General features: G+C 39.4%; 2 protein-coding genes across 2 annotated transcripts; one reads left to right on the top strand and one right to left on the bottom strand.

Moving 5' to 3' along the window:
- The first annotated feature begins 2,460 nt into the window (after nucleotides 1-2,460).
- On the top strand, nucleotides 2,461-6,485 carry klhl10a (kelch-like family member 10a). The gene is made up of 8 exons (XM_052146161.1): nucleotides 2,461-2,606; nucleotides 2,847-3,339; nucleotides 3,834-4,253; nucleotides 4,396-4,593; nucleotides 4,806-4,955; nucleotides 5,225-5,341; nucleotides 5,713-5,804; nucleotides 6,293-6,485. The coding sequence occupies exons 1-8, from the start codon at nucleotides 2,461-2,463 to the stop codon at nucleotides 6,438-6,440; spliced, it is 1,764 nt and encodes a 587-aa protein (XP_052002121.1). The 3' UTR covers nucleotides 6,441-6,485.
- A 1,429-nt stretch (nucleotides 6,486-7,914) lies between these two features.
- On the bottom strand, nucleotides 7,915-17,767 carry napba (N-ethylmaleimide-sensitive factor attachment protein, beta a). The gene is made up of 11 exons (XM_052146186.1): nucleotides 17,536-17,767; nucleotides 17,126-17,205; nucleotides 16,716-16,832; nucleotides 16,351-16,397; nucleotides 15,839-15,916; nucleotides 15,650-15,705; nucleotides 12,778-12,862; nucleotides 11,408-11,512; nucleotides 11,032-11,100; nucleotides 10,850-10,900; nucleotides 7,915-9,007 (listed from the first exon to the last, which is right to left on the bottom strand). Exons 1-11 carry the CDS (start codon nucleotides 17,631-17,633, stop codon nucleotides 8,906-8,908), a joined length of 888 nt encoding a protein of 295 aa, XP_052002146.1. The 5' UTR covers nucleotides 17,634-17,767; the 3' UTR covers nucleotides 7,915-8,905.
- Nucleotides 17,768-18,519: the final 752 nt, after the last annotated feature.

Here is an 18,519-nt window from a genome sequence, read left to right on the forward strand (position 1 = left end):
GCCTCTTGAGACCAGGGGAGTGAGGTTTACAAACTGCACATCTACCTACCAGCTGGCTACCATTACATATAGTGACAAACTCATGTACTGTGGTGGAAGACAAATCCTGCATGGTCCCAAAGATGTAACATTGCATTTTCCACCCTCTGTCACAAATGCTTGGTTTTGGTGCTGCCTCTCCTTTAAGACTTGACAGTAAATGCCCACTGTTCTGATTGACTCTAGGTACTGGACTGACCTGATTTCTCTTTGCCATCTCAGTGCAATTGGGCGAGGCTATGGATGTAATAAAGTAAAGTAGGCGTTGGTGTGTTGTTGTGAAGACAAATCTATTTACAGGATTCAGTATATCTCCACCTCCTAATTACTCAACTTAATCTCCATACTGACAGCTAAAGTCTTCAACCAATACACTGCTGATACACCACCCTGATGTAATAATTGAACCTTCATGCACAGGGCTAGACTGGGAAGAGAAATCGGCCTGGGATTTTACATAGCAACTGGCCCATAAGTCGTTGTTGGGGGTGGGGTAGGGGGGGTTTGCTGTCCTTTTCTGCATATCGCGGTGGCGATTTGTGGCTCATTTTAACTTATCACGGCCCATTCGGCACGTTTCATGGCCGACCCACCATCCTGATCGGTCCTCCCAATGGTCAGTCCGCCCCTGATCGGACCCAAAGTGTGTCGGCCCACTGAGAAAATGCCCGGTATGCCAGATTACCAGTCCAGCCCTGTTCATGCATGACATTCGCTACAGTCTACATTACGTTGTGACGTTACATCCAAGCCACAATGCTGATTTCCCTTAACCCTTACCCATAATTCTATGACAACCCTCTTCAAAATTCAAAAATATGAATCTCACCTTTCTCAAGAGCAATGAACTCAACATCAAACACAAACTTCATCCAGTTCATTAATCCTTTCTATTAGTCTCCAGATAGTAGCACTGTTCTATAACTTATTCCGATTATTCAGCCCACTTTTTCGCCCAAAGTAATATATGTTCTTCCTTTCACAAAATGAAGCCTGCTGAAAGTCTTTTACATTGTCATAAACTGGTTGGACTGGTTTAGGCGAACAGTACATTTAACTAGCAGTGTGATTCATATGTATGTGACCATACAGTGAGGAGCATACAAACAATGTTTAGCCATTTATGAATCACCCAAGATCGAACAAATGAAACAGCAGAGCTTAAACGTTGCAACAAACAAAAGCATATTAAACAACAGAACAGGAACGAATGACAAACCTTGACAAACTGTTCCCTCTAGTGACCATCAGATCAAACTCAGCTTGAGTTGTTAATCTTTCACGAACCAATATATTGCTACAGTATCACTGATTCATTCCAATTCTGCTTTCTAGAAATAACATCTACACAGTTCATCTCATCAGGAAGACACATCAGAGACTGGAAGTTTGAGGTTAGCCAACAACTTCTAAGATTCAACAATATTAGCTCTGGTTTAAAATACAATGGTGGTGCTTGGCTAGCGCAGGACCCCCCCAAATGTATGCAATCTCATGCATGCTCAGATTCCGTGTGGGCCTGCTCATGGGTACTCCGTTCCGACACCAGGTATCACATAACTGATCACTCATCAATGGCAACAGGGTGGTTAAATCCATATCCTTCTAAAGCGATATGATTTCTGTAGGTGAGAAACAAATTGATATTTATAACTTGTTTTACTATTAATCTCCACTTCCACATTCTTCTTCTCGTGATTTTGGTAATTCACATTCTTCGTGCATATCGCCACCTACTGGGCAAGGAGAATAATTTGTAGTAAAAAAAGTACTTACCATGCCCCATAGCGGTCCAACAAAATATTAGAGTATCCAACATTTTTGTTTGGCCAGGCAGTGAAGGCTGAATTTAAGAGAGTTTCTCTTCACCTGTTGTGTTTACTTCAAACAGGCTTGATGAAGCTGTGAACTAATATGCCTGTACTGAACCCTATTTGGCTGGATTGGTTTCCTCCTAAATTGACTGGTGTTATGGAAAGAGGAGTTTTTTCAAAACAGGCCTTACAATTAAAGTATTCTTCCCTTATATAAAGGCAAATTAGCAGAGCAACAGCTACAAATAATACATTACGATTTAAAGGAAGTAGTAGAAAGAGATTAAACTTAAAAAAAATGGCATAATATTAGGTCGTTTTCAGTTATGTATACTGCATTGTCAAAACTATTTTGTCAAAATGCATAATAATTATGCAACAGGAACCAAACAAGAAGTAGGTTAAAATAACACCATATGAGAATGTTATTAAAAGAAAGGCCGAGTCTCAGTCTGCATTCTAAGCTCTTCAACTATGATGTCACAATGAGATTCTAGAACTCTTCTGAGCAGTGGGTCTCCTCAAAGACTTCACTAAAAGTGAGATTACTTTGATCAGAGTTCCAAATGAGGAGTTTGGATCAGTTTACTGACAGAGAGCTGAGAACATGGAGCGTAAGATTAGTGCCACGGCCTTTATCACGTTTGATGAAGCACGTTTACAGGGCGAGCACACTGACCTGATCATCAGGGTGAATGGAACAGAGTTTAAAGTGCACAAGATCATCCTGTGCGGCTGCAGCCCTTATTTTAGGTGAGGATGAATACTTAAATTACAATTGCATACATGAACCAGTGCGTGTAAGACATTTGTGTGTGGCAGTCTAATTTGATTACGGCTAAGTAGGGAAGACTTGCTTATTAGGAAATCCAGCCTTTCTGTTTTTCTCGAACATCTATATGCATTAAATGAACATTCAATTACATTTTTGTTTGTTTCACGTGTTTGTCTCATCAGTAATATCTGTATTTAATCTTCAAATTGGTTCCACAGGATGCTTTTCTCCACCCCGTGGACCAACACTGCAGAACATTCCTATAATATTCCAGGAATTTCTCCAGACACCATGTCTCTTATTATTCAATACGCATACACGAGATCTGTCCACATTACTGACGAGAATGTGACCAAACTCTTGATGGCGGCTGATCAGTTTTTAATATGGGGTCTTGTAGATGCCTGCTGTGAGTTCCTGGAGGTAAATTTATGCCCTGAAAACTGTATCGGCATATGCATGCTTACAGAGCATATCTGCTCCTGCTCAAAGCTCCAGGGTAAAGCAAAACTCTACATTCTACGGCACTTTGAGGATGTTGTGCGAGTATCCAAGGAGTTCCTTGAACTCTCTGCGGAACATCTTGAGCATCTGATTGGGCGAGATGAGCTGGATGCCAAACAGGAGGACGTGGTTTTTGAAGCCATCCTCCGCTGGATTGATCACTCACCTAAAGAGAGGAAGAATCACATTGCTGTGCTTCTGCCAAAGGTAAGAAAGAAACTCCAGAGTTAAAATACCAAAGTTACAAGGTTTGTTATTGCTCTTACTTAGGGTTTGGGCTTGAACAACCCCATTACCATAGGTATGAAACGTCAGTGCAATGGTGCCTGAGTTGGTCTGTTATAACTTTTCTAAACTAGCTGAGTGATGGTTTTTGCTTGGTGGACCCAACAAAAAAACTAAAAACCCAACAGCCACTCTTGCCCACTGTGTGCGAGACATGCTGGCATGAGGAAAACCATAGTATACTTTGGCCTTAAGACGTTTCTAGAATCTTTTTTTTTTTTCATTTTGTTTCATTTCTATTTTTCATGACAGTGGTGACTGATATGAAGTTACCATGTTTTAACTGTAGTAAAATTTTCAGTGTATTAACTGTGCCATTTTGGTAAACTACCATGGAAATATTTAGTTAGGGAAGAAACTTAGCGAACTGTATATAAATAAATGCTTGTGTCAATTATTTTGTCACTGTACTTCAGGTTCGATTGGGGCTGATGACACCGGACTACTTCATGAACAACGTAAAGAGAAATCCATTGGTTTTGGAGAATGTGGCGTGCACATCTGTCATCGTAAATGCGATGAAGACCATGTTTGAACTCAACATAGAGGAACCCTCTAACTCGGACCTCAGAAATCAACTGACACGCCCACGTCTGCCCTCTACAATCCTATTGGCCATCGGAGGGTGGAGCGGAGGCAGTCCCACTAATGGGATTGAGGCCTATGATGTGAGGGCAGACCAGTGGGTTAATGTGACTCGAGAGGATGAGATTGCCAGAGCCTATCACGGTGCAGCATTCCTGGATGGGTTTGTCTACTGTGTTGGCGGCTTTGACAGCGTAAATTATTTCAACAGTGTGAGGAAATTCAATCCCATTACTCGAACGTGGCTTGAGGTGCGTACCGTTGGTTTTACAAATATTAGACCTACCTTGTATACTTGTGTACTTGTTTGTAGGGTGCTAGAGAATTAAATTGTGAAAAGGTCTGTTGATATGTGTATTACTCAATAAAATAATGTCAAATGATGTGTTCTAGGTGGCCCCTATGTACGAACAGCGATGTTATGTTAGTGTTGTGGTTCTGGATGGGTACATTTATGCCATCGGTGGTTTTGATGGATACACACGTCTAAAAACTGCAGAACGCTACGATCCAAATGCTAACCAGTGGACACTAATAGCATCAATGCATGAAGACAGGAGTGACGCTAGCGCCACCTCACTGCAGGGTAAGGTAAGTACATTCACCAATTACTGACGAATACATGTAATTTTACAAGCCTGAAGATACGTTGAGCTTATTATCACAATTCAATAAACAATTCGAATTTGTCCACTAGGGTTTTAGTGTTTAAATAACCCAAAAGCTGCAAGTAAACGCAAAAAGAAAAGCTTTAGTCAGGGACATAATGTGTGAAGTAAATGGTATTTGTGTGTGTTTTTCAGGTTTACATCTGTGGTGGTTTTAATGGGATCCAGTGTCTCACATCAGCTGAGAGCTTTAACCCTGAGACAAACCAGTGGACTCACATCACGCCCATGAGCAGCCGGCGCAGTGGTGTTGGTGTCATTGCTTATGGCAATCTAGTTTATGCTGTGAGTATTATTGGAACGAGGTTCTTACGATTGGCATGGAGGTGGCAGGAACTAGCTGAACAGTCAATGTGAAACTTGAATAACAAACTGAACTCAAATATAACATAAACTACAAAACAAACAAAGACACACACACACAGCTTTGTGCGTCTCTCTCTCGCTCTCTCACTGGTGTCTCCGGCTCGTCCTTATCCCTCGTCCTAATCCCTCGTCCAATATATATTTTTCACGCACATACTGTTATGTGAAAAAGCTATATTTTTGTTAAGGTTGGTGGTTTTGATGGGAACAATCGTTTGCGGAGTGCCGAGGCCTACGACCCTCTGATGGACAGCTGGCGTGATGTAGAATCTATGAATAACCCACGGAGCAACTTTGGAATTGAGGTGAGACATGAACATTTATTGAGCAATCTGCTGTAATTACTTAAGAACAATAATGATTTAAACAAATCCATATTGGTCACATATTGACAGACTCAGTAACCTTTAGCCACGTGCAGAATTGCAGGGCTACACTACATTACACTTCAGGAAATAAACATTGAATAAACATTGCCCAATGCAGTGAACTAGTCTAGATCAAATTTTCTTTCGTATTTATTTAAGAAATGTAAACATTTGAGCTTCTGTTATCTCTCGTGGAGAATACTGGAACATTTACTGCTATGATCTGCTGATACTGCTCCACCCGTGCAGATATTTATTCATGTATAAGCTGAAAATGTTCAACTATTATTTGATTCTGTGTAACGCAGGTGGTGGAAGATCAGATGTTTGCCGTCGGCGGGTTTAATGGATTCTGCACCAGCTCTAATGTGGAGTGTTACGACGAGAAGATGGATGAATGGTAACATACACAACCACTTTATTTTTATCTCACAGATCATTTCACACTGTATGGCATGATGACTTCAAATTAGACATAACTGTGAATAAAAGTAAATAAACACTTCATAATGTTTTAGCAACAAATACATAAAAAGTGTTCATTAGTTTATTTACATATTACTGTTTCCATTGTTTTATAAAAGTGGTATGGAGTGGTGGTGGCGTAGTGGATTAAAGCACATAACTGGTAATCAGAAGGTTGCTGGTTCGAGCCCCACAGCCACCACCATTGTGTCCTTGAGCAAGGCACTTAACTCCAGGTTGCTCCGGGGGGATTGTCCCTGTAATAAGTGCACTGTAAGTCACTTTGGATAAAAGCATCTGCCAACTGCATAAATGTAAATGTAAATAAAAGTGATAAGATAACAAAATGTAGATTTAATGTTGACTTCTATATGAAAGAAACGGAACATCTGGAAATCTGTTATATCTCCTTTTTCAACACAGGTATGAAGTCTGTGACATGGTGATTTTCCGCAGTGCTCTGAGCTGCTGTTTACTGTCAGATTTACCTGATGTCACTCATTATACAGCCAATCGAGACTCAGAAGAAGACGATTTTGACAGTGAAGTATCTACTTCCAGTGAAGTCTGACTGTCTCACCACAGAATGGACCTTGAAGCATCCTGAAGAAACATAAAAAACACCCCTTGACCTGCCACAGGAATAAATGCATTCAAAAAAGAGTGTGGCATTCTAAACTTTACATTTCCAAAGATCAGTGTTGATCATTAAAAGGTTGTAGGTTCGAAGCCAAGAGGCGATCCATAAACTTGCACCACTGATGTCCAGGTTGTTACAGGAGGATTGAGCTTGAAATAGACACTTTGGATAAAACTTTCTGAATGACAGTGCAAAAAAAATGGAACAGCAACATATAGAAAATATTGTTAACTGAATCAAAATCACAAGTATAGACAAACACAATGTGCTTAAGATAACAACACACAAAAAGTTATAATCTTTCATGTGTTCATTGAACACACCCCATTAAACATTCACAGTGCTGTAGAAAAAGTGAACCCTAGCTGCTGATTAGACCTGAACGTTGTCATTCCACAGCATCTCTGTTGGGTTAAGGACTGAGACACTCTAAAAGGTTGATTTTGTTTTTTTGAAACCATTCTGTGGAGGATTTACATTGTCCTGCTGCATCACCCAACTTCTACTGAGCTTCAGCTGGCACTCAGTAACCATGACATCATCCTGTAGAATATCTTGATAAACTTGGGAATTCATTTTTCCCTCAATAATGGTAATCGGTCCAACTCCCAAAGCAGCAAAACAACCCCAAATCATGATGCTCCCTCCACCGTAATTCACCGTTGGGATGATGTTTTCATGTTGGTATGCGGTGCCCTTCAGGCAGCAATGCTTTTGTTGGAAAACAGTGGCTTCCTTCATCGTGTCCTGCCATGAACACCATACCTGTTTAATGTTTTCCATATATTAGACTCATGAACAGAGATGTTAACCAGTTCCAATAATTCCTTCAAGTCTTTATCTGTCTCTTTTTTACCTCATTGTGCATTCTGCGGTGTTCCCTTTGAGTCATCTTGGCTGGACGGCCACTTCTAGGGAGAGTACCTACAGTACTAAATCATCTCCATTTATAGACAGTTTGTCTATAAGTGTACTCAAGATAACTTTGTAAACCTTTCCAGCTTTATGCAAGGTGTGGTCCACGTCAGCAGAAGCTTCTTGTGAATAACAAACGTATAATGTTTGAGTGCTTTTTTATAAGTCAAAGTAGCTCTAACCCGCACCTACAATCTTGTTTCATAAATTGGATGCCAGTTTGCCAACTCATGGCTCTATTTAGCTTGTGTTGGCAACATTAGAATAGGGGTTATCATACTTTGTCCAACCTACACTGTGAATGTGTAGAAATCTGTTTGTTTTATTAGTTAAAACTGATTGTGTTTGTTCATTATGGCAACTTCCATAAGACTCTAACATTTAGAGAAATGGATAAAGCATCAAATAAAAGTCTAAATTCCATGTAAGAATATAAATATACATGTTTACTTAAAACACTAATAATACCAGAAACATCAGACATGGTGTGGATCATAATTTATTATAATTAATCTTTGAACAAATAGCACATTTATTGAAATGTCTCAATAAGATTTGCCATCTATTTTACATTATTTTTTCCCTGACAGTCGCACAATGTGTTTTATTGTTTGATATATCAGTTCATTCAATCAGCATAATCATTTAATTACTGAAATAAAGAGTAAAACGATTTATAACACTGTATAGAACTTCAAACAACAAAGCAGAAAGTGAACAAACAATTAAGAATGATACATTTTGGATGTTTAAAACAACATATGCCTCAGTGAAACAACAACTAACTAAACAAAATTATAAATAATACGAAAGGAAACCAACAATCGTAACTGATATTTACATTTTCAACAACATTATTTTCATCATGTTTTCTGAGACTCTTAGAAACATTTACGCTTAATTTAACAGTAATGCTAAAACTTGGACAAAAACACTTCCTTTTCGACAAAGACAGCATCGGCTCCATTTTTGAGACCAATGGCCCAAAAATGGTTATAATAAGCAAATGCAATGTGTTTTCAATCTAAACAAGTTTTGAAATAAAGTGCGCACACAAACTCCTGATAGTTTACACCACATTAACACACTTTAAACATTTATCATGCATGACAGTACCAGTGACAACATGTAAGTGAACATTAGAAAGATAACAGCTCTACAGGATCATGCACGCCACATACAAGTACAAACAAGGGTTAATGTTAAAGATTTCTTCATGGTGAAGTAAAGGGATTGAGAAATGTAATTGCACAGACCTTCCAGGAGTGAATAAGCAATATTAACATTGTATATACTTCTGGTTTCCCAAACGCCAGTCTATCACAATACAAGTAACCTGTTTTAATATCTCAACAGACTGGAATCTGGGCTAGTTTTTGAGTTCTAGCACTACAGAAATGTTCAACCAGATTGTCACATATACATACAGTACAATAAGAAATTAAACTGGATATGATGCCACAATATCTGTCTTCAACGCATCACTTCAGGTCACCTCCATCACCTTGGATGGTTTTCTTGATACGCAGCAGCATCGTGGTCTGCCATTGTTCGAGACGGGAGATCGAATCAAACTCCTTTACCTGGATCAGATAAACATAATTTAGTGAAATAATGTCAAAATGAGGAACATTACAGAACTCTTAAGTATATGAGCTGGGTGTGATTAAGTTATGTGAGGTTACATTCTAAACCTTTCTACAGTGATGGTGTGATGTAGTATGTAAAGGAGACTGGGGGTAGTTCTCATACTTTTTGCTCCAGTGAAAATTTTTCAGGGTCTCAATTTTATTTTTGAAAGTCAATTTCTTTAGAGACACAAACTGTAAAGCCTTAGTGATCGCCCCGCTCCGAACGGGACTCGAACTGGCGTCTCCGGTGTGGGAGCCGGGTGCTCAAACAAGGAGCCTTTAGCATCAGTCGCTAGTGCACCTCTTGAGGTCATGAGAGTAAGGTTTACACACTGCACAACTATCTACCACCTGGCTCCCATTACACTCACCCCCCTAAACCTCACTCCCATCCGGGTCACGGCACCATTGTAGTCTTAGTGATCCTGGTCGCCCCGCTCCAAACGGGACTTGAACTGGCGTCCCCGGCATGGGAGCCGGGTGCTCTAACAAGGAGGCTAAAGGCTTTTAGTTTGTTGGAGTAAATTGACAAATATATCTGTGACAGGGCAGAGGGCAGGGCTGGGTGCGACAGAGAGAGAGCGTATACGGGCAAATTTGGGCAACTTGGTGTGTTTGTGTCTTTTCGTTTAAGTTCTTAATTAAATATAATTTATATAGTCAAGCCGGTTTTCGCCTCCTCCTTTCCATTAACCCCTTTACACTGGTCCCGAAGACCCGGGAGTTCTCGCCACTACCATCCACCCCAATGGAGCAGCTGCGGCCATCTGTCGGGGGACGGAGGAGCCAGTCCGCCTGGAAGTGGAAGAACGGCTGCCGACCACAAGGGTAGAAGGGGTAGAAGGGGCTCCTAGCTGACCGCCTGGAGCGGTCAGGGCCACTTCCAGGGGCGGGGGGAGACCCCTAGCTGCCGCTAAACGTGGCAGGGTCAAAAGAGGACAGCCGACAGCGAGCGGGTGAGGGGCGACTGCCTGGAGAGGGAGAACCGCTGTCAGGGGCGGGGATACCCCTTCTTTTCGCTGAAAACGCATCGGGGCGCTCCGTCCGCCAGGGGCCAGAGGACTTCCTCTGATCCGCCCGGGGAGGTGCGGCTGTCATCCGTTAGAGGGTGGAAGAGTGGCCGATGACCAAGCTACGGCGTATCGGAGAACCAGCGAGTAAGTGTTTTTCTCTCTCCCACTGCCGCGCCGCGTTGGCCTTTTCCCCTCTTTTAAATTTTACAGTGTTTTTTTGTTGGGGGTACTACACTGTTACAGGAAGTACCCCCTATTTTAATCATTATTGTTTCCCTCCCCTGTCCCCTCCCAGATTCAGGAAGGTGGGGATGGGGAGTAAGGCATGCCCTCCCCCAGGGAAGGGGGGTGGGGGAGTGTACGTCATGCCGGAGGCTCCCCGGCCTGAGAGAATGAGGGAGGAATATGACAGGGCAGAGGGCTGGGCCGGGTTGTGTTTCTACGCACCCAGCCCCTTATCATGCTAATCAGGCTAATCAAACACCTTTGTGAGTTTGTGTCTTTTGGTTTAAGTTCTTAATTAAATATAATTGATATTGTCAAGCCGGTTCTCGCCTCCTCCTTTCCATTAATACCTTTACAATATCCTATTTTAATACAGTTTTAACTAGGTGTTTGAAACAAACATACAACACCTAGAGAAAACACACATTTGTGTAATTTGACTTTTTACTCAAAACCTTATAGTGACTAAGACATAGCTCTTGTGACAACTAGCCCCGGTTTCCCCTATACAGTACGACCCATTGTCACTGCACATTTACAGAGTTTACAAACTTACTGCCTCAGTGAACGCCTCACAGTTCTGCTCCTCATGAGCTTCCAGAAGTTTCTGTACAGAGAGGAAAACCAATCAGAGCAAAAACTACAAAACTATTTATAGTATGTGTTCACATTTGTTATCATATTTACAATTGCTGATAGCCAATAAACATATTTCAATTATAAATCAATTGTACTTACTTTTAAAAGCTTACATTCTCTTGAGTCAGAGAATGCCGGAAACATCCCTTCATACTTTTCAATGGCAAGCTGAAAGAAAACAAACATGCATTTTGTGTTGTTACAAAAGTCAAACTAGAAGGATCCAACAGCTGAAATGAAGAGTTACAATCAACATTTACATTTTTGCATTTGGCAGACGCTTTTATCCAAAGTGACTTACAGTGCACTTATTACAGGGACAATCCCCCCGGATCAACCTGGAGTTAAGTGCCTTGCTCAAGGACACAATGGTGGTGACTGTGGGGATCAAACCAGTGACCTTCTGATTAACAGTTATGTGCTTTAGCCCACTACACCACCACTCAACAGCATCTGAGTTAATAAAACTACTCACCTTTGCATTTAATTCATCCACTATGAAGTGGCACAGAGCTGCTTTCCAGAAATACTCTTTAGCATTGTATTTCAGGAGCGGGTTGTCCATTGTTTTGGTTGCGACCTGAATGGGAAGAGAACATTTAACAGCATTTAACAAAGTGTTTCTGAGTCAGAATTGCTTTTATTTGACAGCACATGTTTGTTAACAGAATGCATCAAGCAAACACAGTGCAAATTGGTTCTGATGTGTAAAGCGCTGGTGCTATTTTCTGTGTTTTTTTGTACACTGGCCATGATTTGGCTACCAAATGTTTGGTTTGTGTATATAAAAACATGTGCAAACTTGATCGCACATGCAAAATATGTCAGAGCTGATCTACCGACAGTCCTCTGAGGATTGCATTTTTCAGATGCACAAATTAACACATCTTTGTCATTTTTGCACGTTCACTTTAATTATATGCAATTAAAAAGTCACTCCTCCAACATGCAAACATGTCAATGCAAATCAATTACTTTTACAATTTATTGCTAAATAGCAGGGATTTTATGTTGATTTCTTATAATCGTATAATAAATACAAGCCTAATATAAATTACATTTATATCCTACATCATTTCAAAATAAAACGGTATTCAGTGAGAGCCGTAAGTGAGCGAAATGGTTACCTTTGGTACAATCCACAAACAAAAGCCTTCTTTTAGAGAGTGTGTCCAAAATATTGGCGCAATTATTCTTAGTAAATAACCTGCAATACGCCAACAAAGTGTACAAGCAATTTGATAGATTGCATGAGAAAATTAGTACCCTTAATTTGGGATCTTAGTAGATTAGGGCCATTGTGTATTGTGAATATATTGTGTATATTGCGGCGTGGTGTCTGTTACACTCTGTTGCACCACTGCATTGCATTTGGAGCATGCACCCACAACCTTCACTGATATTCTAGTAATGTACATCGTGGCCCCAAAAACCAGGGCCACTATGCTTGATTGCTCATATCATATAAATGCATAAAGGCGTTTGCACAATTTTTGACGTACTTCTACGACTTTTTGTAAACAACACGTAAGCAACAGCTTGCTACAAATAAATAAGTAAATAAAACAAACAGGGCCAAATGGAGAAAGATGAGCACCGTAGTTTGCTGCCATTGGAATAACAGCTAAACGATTTGCTTATTTATTTATTTGTAGCAAGTTGTTGCTACCTCTCAAATCCTTCACTTTTCTTTCTCTGTTCACCACATTTGCTCTCGTTTATTCTTTTACCATTTATTGAACAACCTCTATTATATATATATTATAAGGTGTGCTGCATTTATCAGAAATGATTTCACCTCTTTAATATTTAAGGTACAAATGGATCTGAGAGCGCCCAGCTTACCTGCTCAAAGATCTCAATGGCTTTGGGATACTGCTCAAGCTGAGCGCTGTAAGAGCCGACCTTCAGCAGACATTTATTGGCAGAGCTGAATGAAAGAAGATTCAAGAATATAAATAAGCATTTACATAAGAGCTTTTCTACAACCAACATGATGAATAGAAAGGAAATCAAAGGAAATTGGGGTGAATTATCAACATTTAATGATATTCTGACATAACGGACAATGATATACATTGTGTGATCATTATGTAACAACATCTTTGTTTCCATCCATTAAAATGCTCACATTAATTTCTGACCTTTCCACTCCAAGTAATGAGCATTCAGACTTTCAACTTGACTTTTTCAATTCAACATGGTTGAAAATGTGCAATGAACAGTACAAATGAAAGCTGTAACTTTGCTACAACTTTAATTTTACTTAAAGGAATATTCTGGGTTCATATGTTACCACTTAAACTTAAACAAAAAGTATTTTTGGGCTGCCACCCACAATTTTTCCCAATCAAATTTAAAAGCTCACCATTCACAAATACTGTGGACTAATTGCAAAGAATTGGTCTCATTTTCCAGAGAACCGCACAAATAATAAAAAAGGACTCCAATTATTCATAAATAAAATTGTATGTGTTTGTACTCTTATGATGAACAGACATTTTATATAAATATATATTTATTTTTTCTTTGCAAACATGTAATTCTGGTTCTGTTCACTCTACCTCACTTTGAAAAGTCTCATTTTATTCTGTTAAGTGGCAGAAATCACTAGAAATCACATACACTCTATCACATTCCATCACAATATACAGATGTGAAATGTAGGTGGCGCTCTAATGCATTTTAGTCCTCACAGATGTGCTCGTCCATAGACATTCAGTCTAATGTTCAGTCCAAGCACCACCCCCCGTTGTTTCATTGAATATCTCGGCCTCTGAGTGGACTAGAAGCTCAATCTAGTGTCATTAGAAAGCTGAGATCCCCTTTGTGATGATATATAACATTATATAATCAATATTTGAAAATATACTTCTGATTATTTGTTTTGCATGCTTTTCCTTTTGGATGGCATATTCTGTGTTTAATAATCTAAACATTAGATTATTCAGACAAACAAGCTCACAGACAAGTAAAAATGGTTCATATTTTAGAAAATCTCCTAAGATAAAAGCATATATATATCCATCCATCCATCTTCAACCGCTTATCCGAAGTCGGGTCGCGGGGGCAGCTGCTCCAGCAGGGGGCCCCAAACTTCCCTATCCCGAGCCACATTAACCAGCTCTGACTGGGCGACCCCGAGGCGTTCCCAGGCCAGTGTGGAGATGTAATCTCTCCACCTAGTCCTGGGTCTTCCCCGAGGCCTCCTCCCAGCTGGACGTGCCTGAAACACCTCCCTAGGGAGGCGGCCAGGGGCATCCTTACCAGATGCCCAAACCACCTCAACTGACTCCTTTCAACGCAAAGGAGCAGCGGCTCTACTCCGAGCTCCTCACGGATGACTGAGCTCCTCACCCTATCTCTAAGGGAGAAGCCCGCCACCCTTCTGAGGAAGCCCATTTCGGCCGCTTGTACTCGCTGACCTAGTTCTTTCGGTCATGACCCAACCTTCATGACCATAGGTGAGGGTAGGAACGAAAATTGACCGGTAGATCGAGAGCTTTGCCTTTCGGCTCAGCTCTCTTTTCGTGACAACGGTGCGATAGAGCGAGTGCAATACCGCCCCTGCTGCCCCGATTCTCCGGCCAACCTCCCGCTCCATTGTCCCCTCACTCGTGAACAACATATATATATATATATTTATATTTATTTGGTTCTTACAGCAGCAGCTATTGGTGCATAAAAACACATTTGTATTTGATGACTTCAGAAATCATATTTCACTTTGAGATTCTTTTGACAATCTTTCGATCTGTCGTATGAGGGCAAAAAAAAAATATACAGTCACTTTTCGGAGAGTGAGAGCTTTCATTTGATATATGACATGTCCATTTATAGTTATAAATATCTCTGCCCCTTACCTCTAGGGGTGCTTATTTTCACCGTGAATGTTTTCAGGCCTTATTTTGTTATTTTAAGGTACATAAATGCAGAAGTGATGCAGAAAGTTCAGATTCTAAGCTTTCAAATGATACCTCGCATGCCAGACTTACAGTATGTACAGAGTTTTTAATGTTTTAAGTGTAAAATGTTTGTGCGATACAGCGCCCCCCTTTGGATCCATAAAGCTCAATCAACAGCATTTGTGGCATAATGTTGTTTACCACAAAATATTATTTTGACTCGTCCCAAAAATGGAGGTTACAGTGAGACACTTACAATGGAAGTCAATGGGGACAATTTTTGGAGGGTTTCAGAAATGTGAAGCTTATAATTTTATAAAAGCACTTTAATTAATTAATTAATTAATTAATCTATTAAAACTAATTTGTTATGAACTGTACATTTTTGGTGTTTTAGGGTTTGTTGACATTACATCGTCATGGCAACAATGTTGTAATTTTGGATATAACTAAACACAGAAAATGTCAGTAAGTGTTTTAATCACACTTAAATCATGTTAACACACATATTGTTTATGTATTGTGGCTGAGTATTTAAATGTTTACAGATTGGCCCCATTGACTTCCATTTGAAATATCTCACTGTTACCCAGAATTTGCTTTGCTTTGTCAAGAAAAAGGAGCGACAAGTCAAAATACATTTTTGTGGTGATCAACATTATGCCACAAATGCTGTCGATTGAGTGTAACTTGCATTGAACCTGGAATGTCCCTTTAAAAACATATGGCAGTAAGTAAACAAACAGTTTTACATTTAAATGGATTGAGATGTTATTTTACAGTGTAGATCATGAAGACTGTGATATCCAAACCTGTTTGACTCCTCGCCTTTGTAATAATCTGCGGCCTGCTCGTAATGGGCAATCGCCTAAAACAACATCACATCAGCCAGGCCGGTTAGAGTGCCATTATTGAAACAATTACATGCTAATGATATAAAGTGCAAATATTTGGTCTTCAATGTCTACACGATCCATTATACGTTCAACGGTAAACTGCACCTTTTCAATGTCCACTAGCTCAGATTCATAGATCTCTGCAATAGTCATGTGATGCTTCGCGGCAATTGTGAACCTCCCCTGTCAATCAAACAAAAGGTTAAATGTTACAGTGTGTAATATTCACATGCAAATTCGTGAATAAACAGTATGCCATTTTATTTGATAGGTGTGCAATTAAATGGTAAATGGTCTGCACTTATAGAGTGCCTTTATTAACCTTAGAGGTTACCAAAGCGCTTTACACACATTCACACACACATTCATACACCAATGACGACAGAGCTGCCATGCAAGGCACTAGCTGCCATTGGGAGCAATGGGTAAGCAACTTGGGGTTCAGTGTCTTACCCAAGGACACTTCGGCATGTGGAGTCGTGTGGGCCGGGAATCAAACCGCCAACCCTGCGAGTAGTGGCCGACCCGCTCTACCACCTGAGCCACGGCCGCCCACACATATACTACACAAATACTACAATATCTATTACACACTCTTAAATGTGAGTTTGGCTTACCATGTCTGTATAAATGTCAATAGCTGCGTTTAAACAGTTGATAGCCTCTGCAAAATATCAGAATGAATCAATGAAATTATTTGGAAACAAGCCAGAAATATCATCTAAAAAGTCATCTTTCTTCATCGCATCATTTTTGCATATAGTTTTCCTATTGCAATAAACAGCCAATCAATGAACCTATCAATCAAGCAACAACAAAGGCATCATTTTAATATGAGGACATCACATCCTAGTGTGAATGTGTACAAGTGTGACAACACTTGGGAAATCAGCCTGTTTATTGAAACTAGAAAATTGCCCTCACTTTAATTGTTTGTTTTTATATTGATTAAGGTTTGATTTATTGCACGCAGCAATCTCACCATGAGGATCTGCCTTCTTGTAAGCATTTCCTGCATCGACGAAGCTGGTTGCAGAGTCCAGTTTGTTCTGCATCTGCATATGAAGTCTGGCAGCTTGGCAGAATGCATTTCCTGCAGCTGCACAAACACATTCATCAGCACATTACGGACAATAAAGCTTGCACTACAGCTACTTGAAATAACTTGGTTTTGAGCATAGATATAACACATCAAACAAGGGCTTTGGGTCTACTTGACAGAGTTCAAACTGAAATATTAATGAATGGAGCAATATGATGAAAGCAGCAGAATGTGTGCACTAATTAAGAAGAATTACATTCAAAATAAAATATTGCACATTACAAACTCCTTCCTCTGCTGTAACTGCAATAATGCACCTTATAGAGATGTGAAATGACTGTTATGCATACCACTCCAATTCTTGGCCATCTTGAACATGTTGGCAGCTCTGGCATAAATTTCACATGCATCCTCTACCTTATGATTACCCCTGTAAAATATTGACATTTGATTCATTATTTAAATCATTTGAAATGCAAGCTCAAAATCAATTTAATGAGAATTAGAACTGTAATGAGAACTGTTTAGAATAGACTGAAATGTAAATGCGTTTTTATATGTCGCAACATGGAGACATTGGACATCATTAGGCCCGCTGAGAAACGTTTCATTTAGTATCTTGAACATAAGCATATAGGCACACAAGATAATGTATTTAGCTTACAGGGACACCACAATAGCACAGTTCTGTTAGGCATTGAATGTGTTTGAATGTCAGGTCGTGATCATCATCATTGCAACGAAAGCGTTTCTGTCTCACCCGAACATCCCTCCGAGAAACGAACCCGATGATTTGACTTTTTTATCCGCCTCTGCCATCAGCTGCATGGCTTCCTTCTCTTTGCCAGAATTATCCATGATTTAAAGTGTGATATGCGCGTAGAGCCGCTGTTAGATCGGTGGAGGCCCGTGGTTTGTTGATAGAGAGCGCGGCTCTAATGCAGGATCATGAAGAATGCTCGAGTGCTCCTGCTGTCGGGTGATGCTGATGATGCGGCGCGTCCTTGAGTGAGAAACCGCGACACCGTTTGGTGCAATGATGTACTGCAACTAAAGCCACCACCCCTCAAAGGCCGAAAATAAAATAAAATAATAAAATAAAATAAATTAAATAAAAAGTAAAAAAAATAAAAAATAATTATAGTTTAAAATAAATAATTTAAAATAAAAAATATAATAATTAAAAATTAAATATTAATAAAAAAGAAATAATTAAAAATAAAATAGTTAAAAATAAAATACTCCAATAAATAAAAGAAATATTTATATATATATATATATAAATGGATGTAAAAAAATACATAAATTATTACATTGAGGGGAAATTAATAAATATATTTATTTATTATTTTACTTATGTTTATTTATGAATGACTAAATAAGTAAATATATTAATGATTACAAATTTGTATTTGTAAAGTGCTTTTCACAATACACATCGTTTCAAAGCAGTTTTAACAGAAAATGATGCTGTATTGTCTTACAGTCCTCAATGAGCAGTATTCATTGGAAAAAGTCATTGAAAATAATGCCTTAAAATCAATAAAAACAGTAGGTTAATAAATGCAGTACAATAAATAAAGGAAAAAATAGTCATGATATAAAATAAATTCTTACGTAATATAAATATAATAAATAGAACCATGAAAGCATTATTACATAAATGAAGAAGCATTTATATGGCATACATTAGCATAGCTTGTGCATTTCGAAACCAATGCATTTAAATGAAATGACCTGAGCT

This window comes from Xyrauchen texanus, chromosome 16 (genome assembly GCF_025860055.1).
Source record: "Xyrauchen texanus isolate HMW12.3.18 chromosome 16, RBS_HiC_50CHRs, whole genome shotgun sequence".
In the NCBI taxonomy this organism is placed as follows: Eukaryota; Metazoa; Chordata; class Actinopteri; order Cypriniformes; family Catostomidae; genus Xyrauchen; species Xyrauchen texanus.

Coding starts and splice junctions, on each gene's coding strand:
- klhl10a (XM_052146161.1), top strand. CDS start 2,461: ATGGAGCGTAAGATTAGTGCCACGGCCTTTATCACGTTTGATGAAGCA. Junction 3,340..3,833: donor TTGCTGTGCTTCTGCCAAAG/GTAAGAAAGAAA, acceptor ACTGTACTTCAG/GTTCGATTGGGGCTGATGAC. Junction 5,805..6,292: donor GACGAGAAGATGGATGAATG/GTAACATACACA, acceptor TTTTCAACACAG/GTATGAAGTCTGTGACATGG.
- napba (XM_052146186.1), bottom strand. CDS start 17,633: ATGGATAATTCTGGCAAAGAGAAGGAAGCCATGCAGCTGATGGCAGAG. Junction 11,513..12,777: donor CCATTGAGATCTTTGAGCAG/GTAAGCTGGGCG, acceptor CTTCCCATTCAG/GTCGCAACCAAAACAATGGA. Junction 10,901..11,031: donor GAGAATGTAAGCTTTTAAAA/GTAAGTACAATT, acceptor CTCTCTGTACAG/AAACTTCTGGAAGCTCATGA.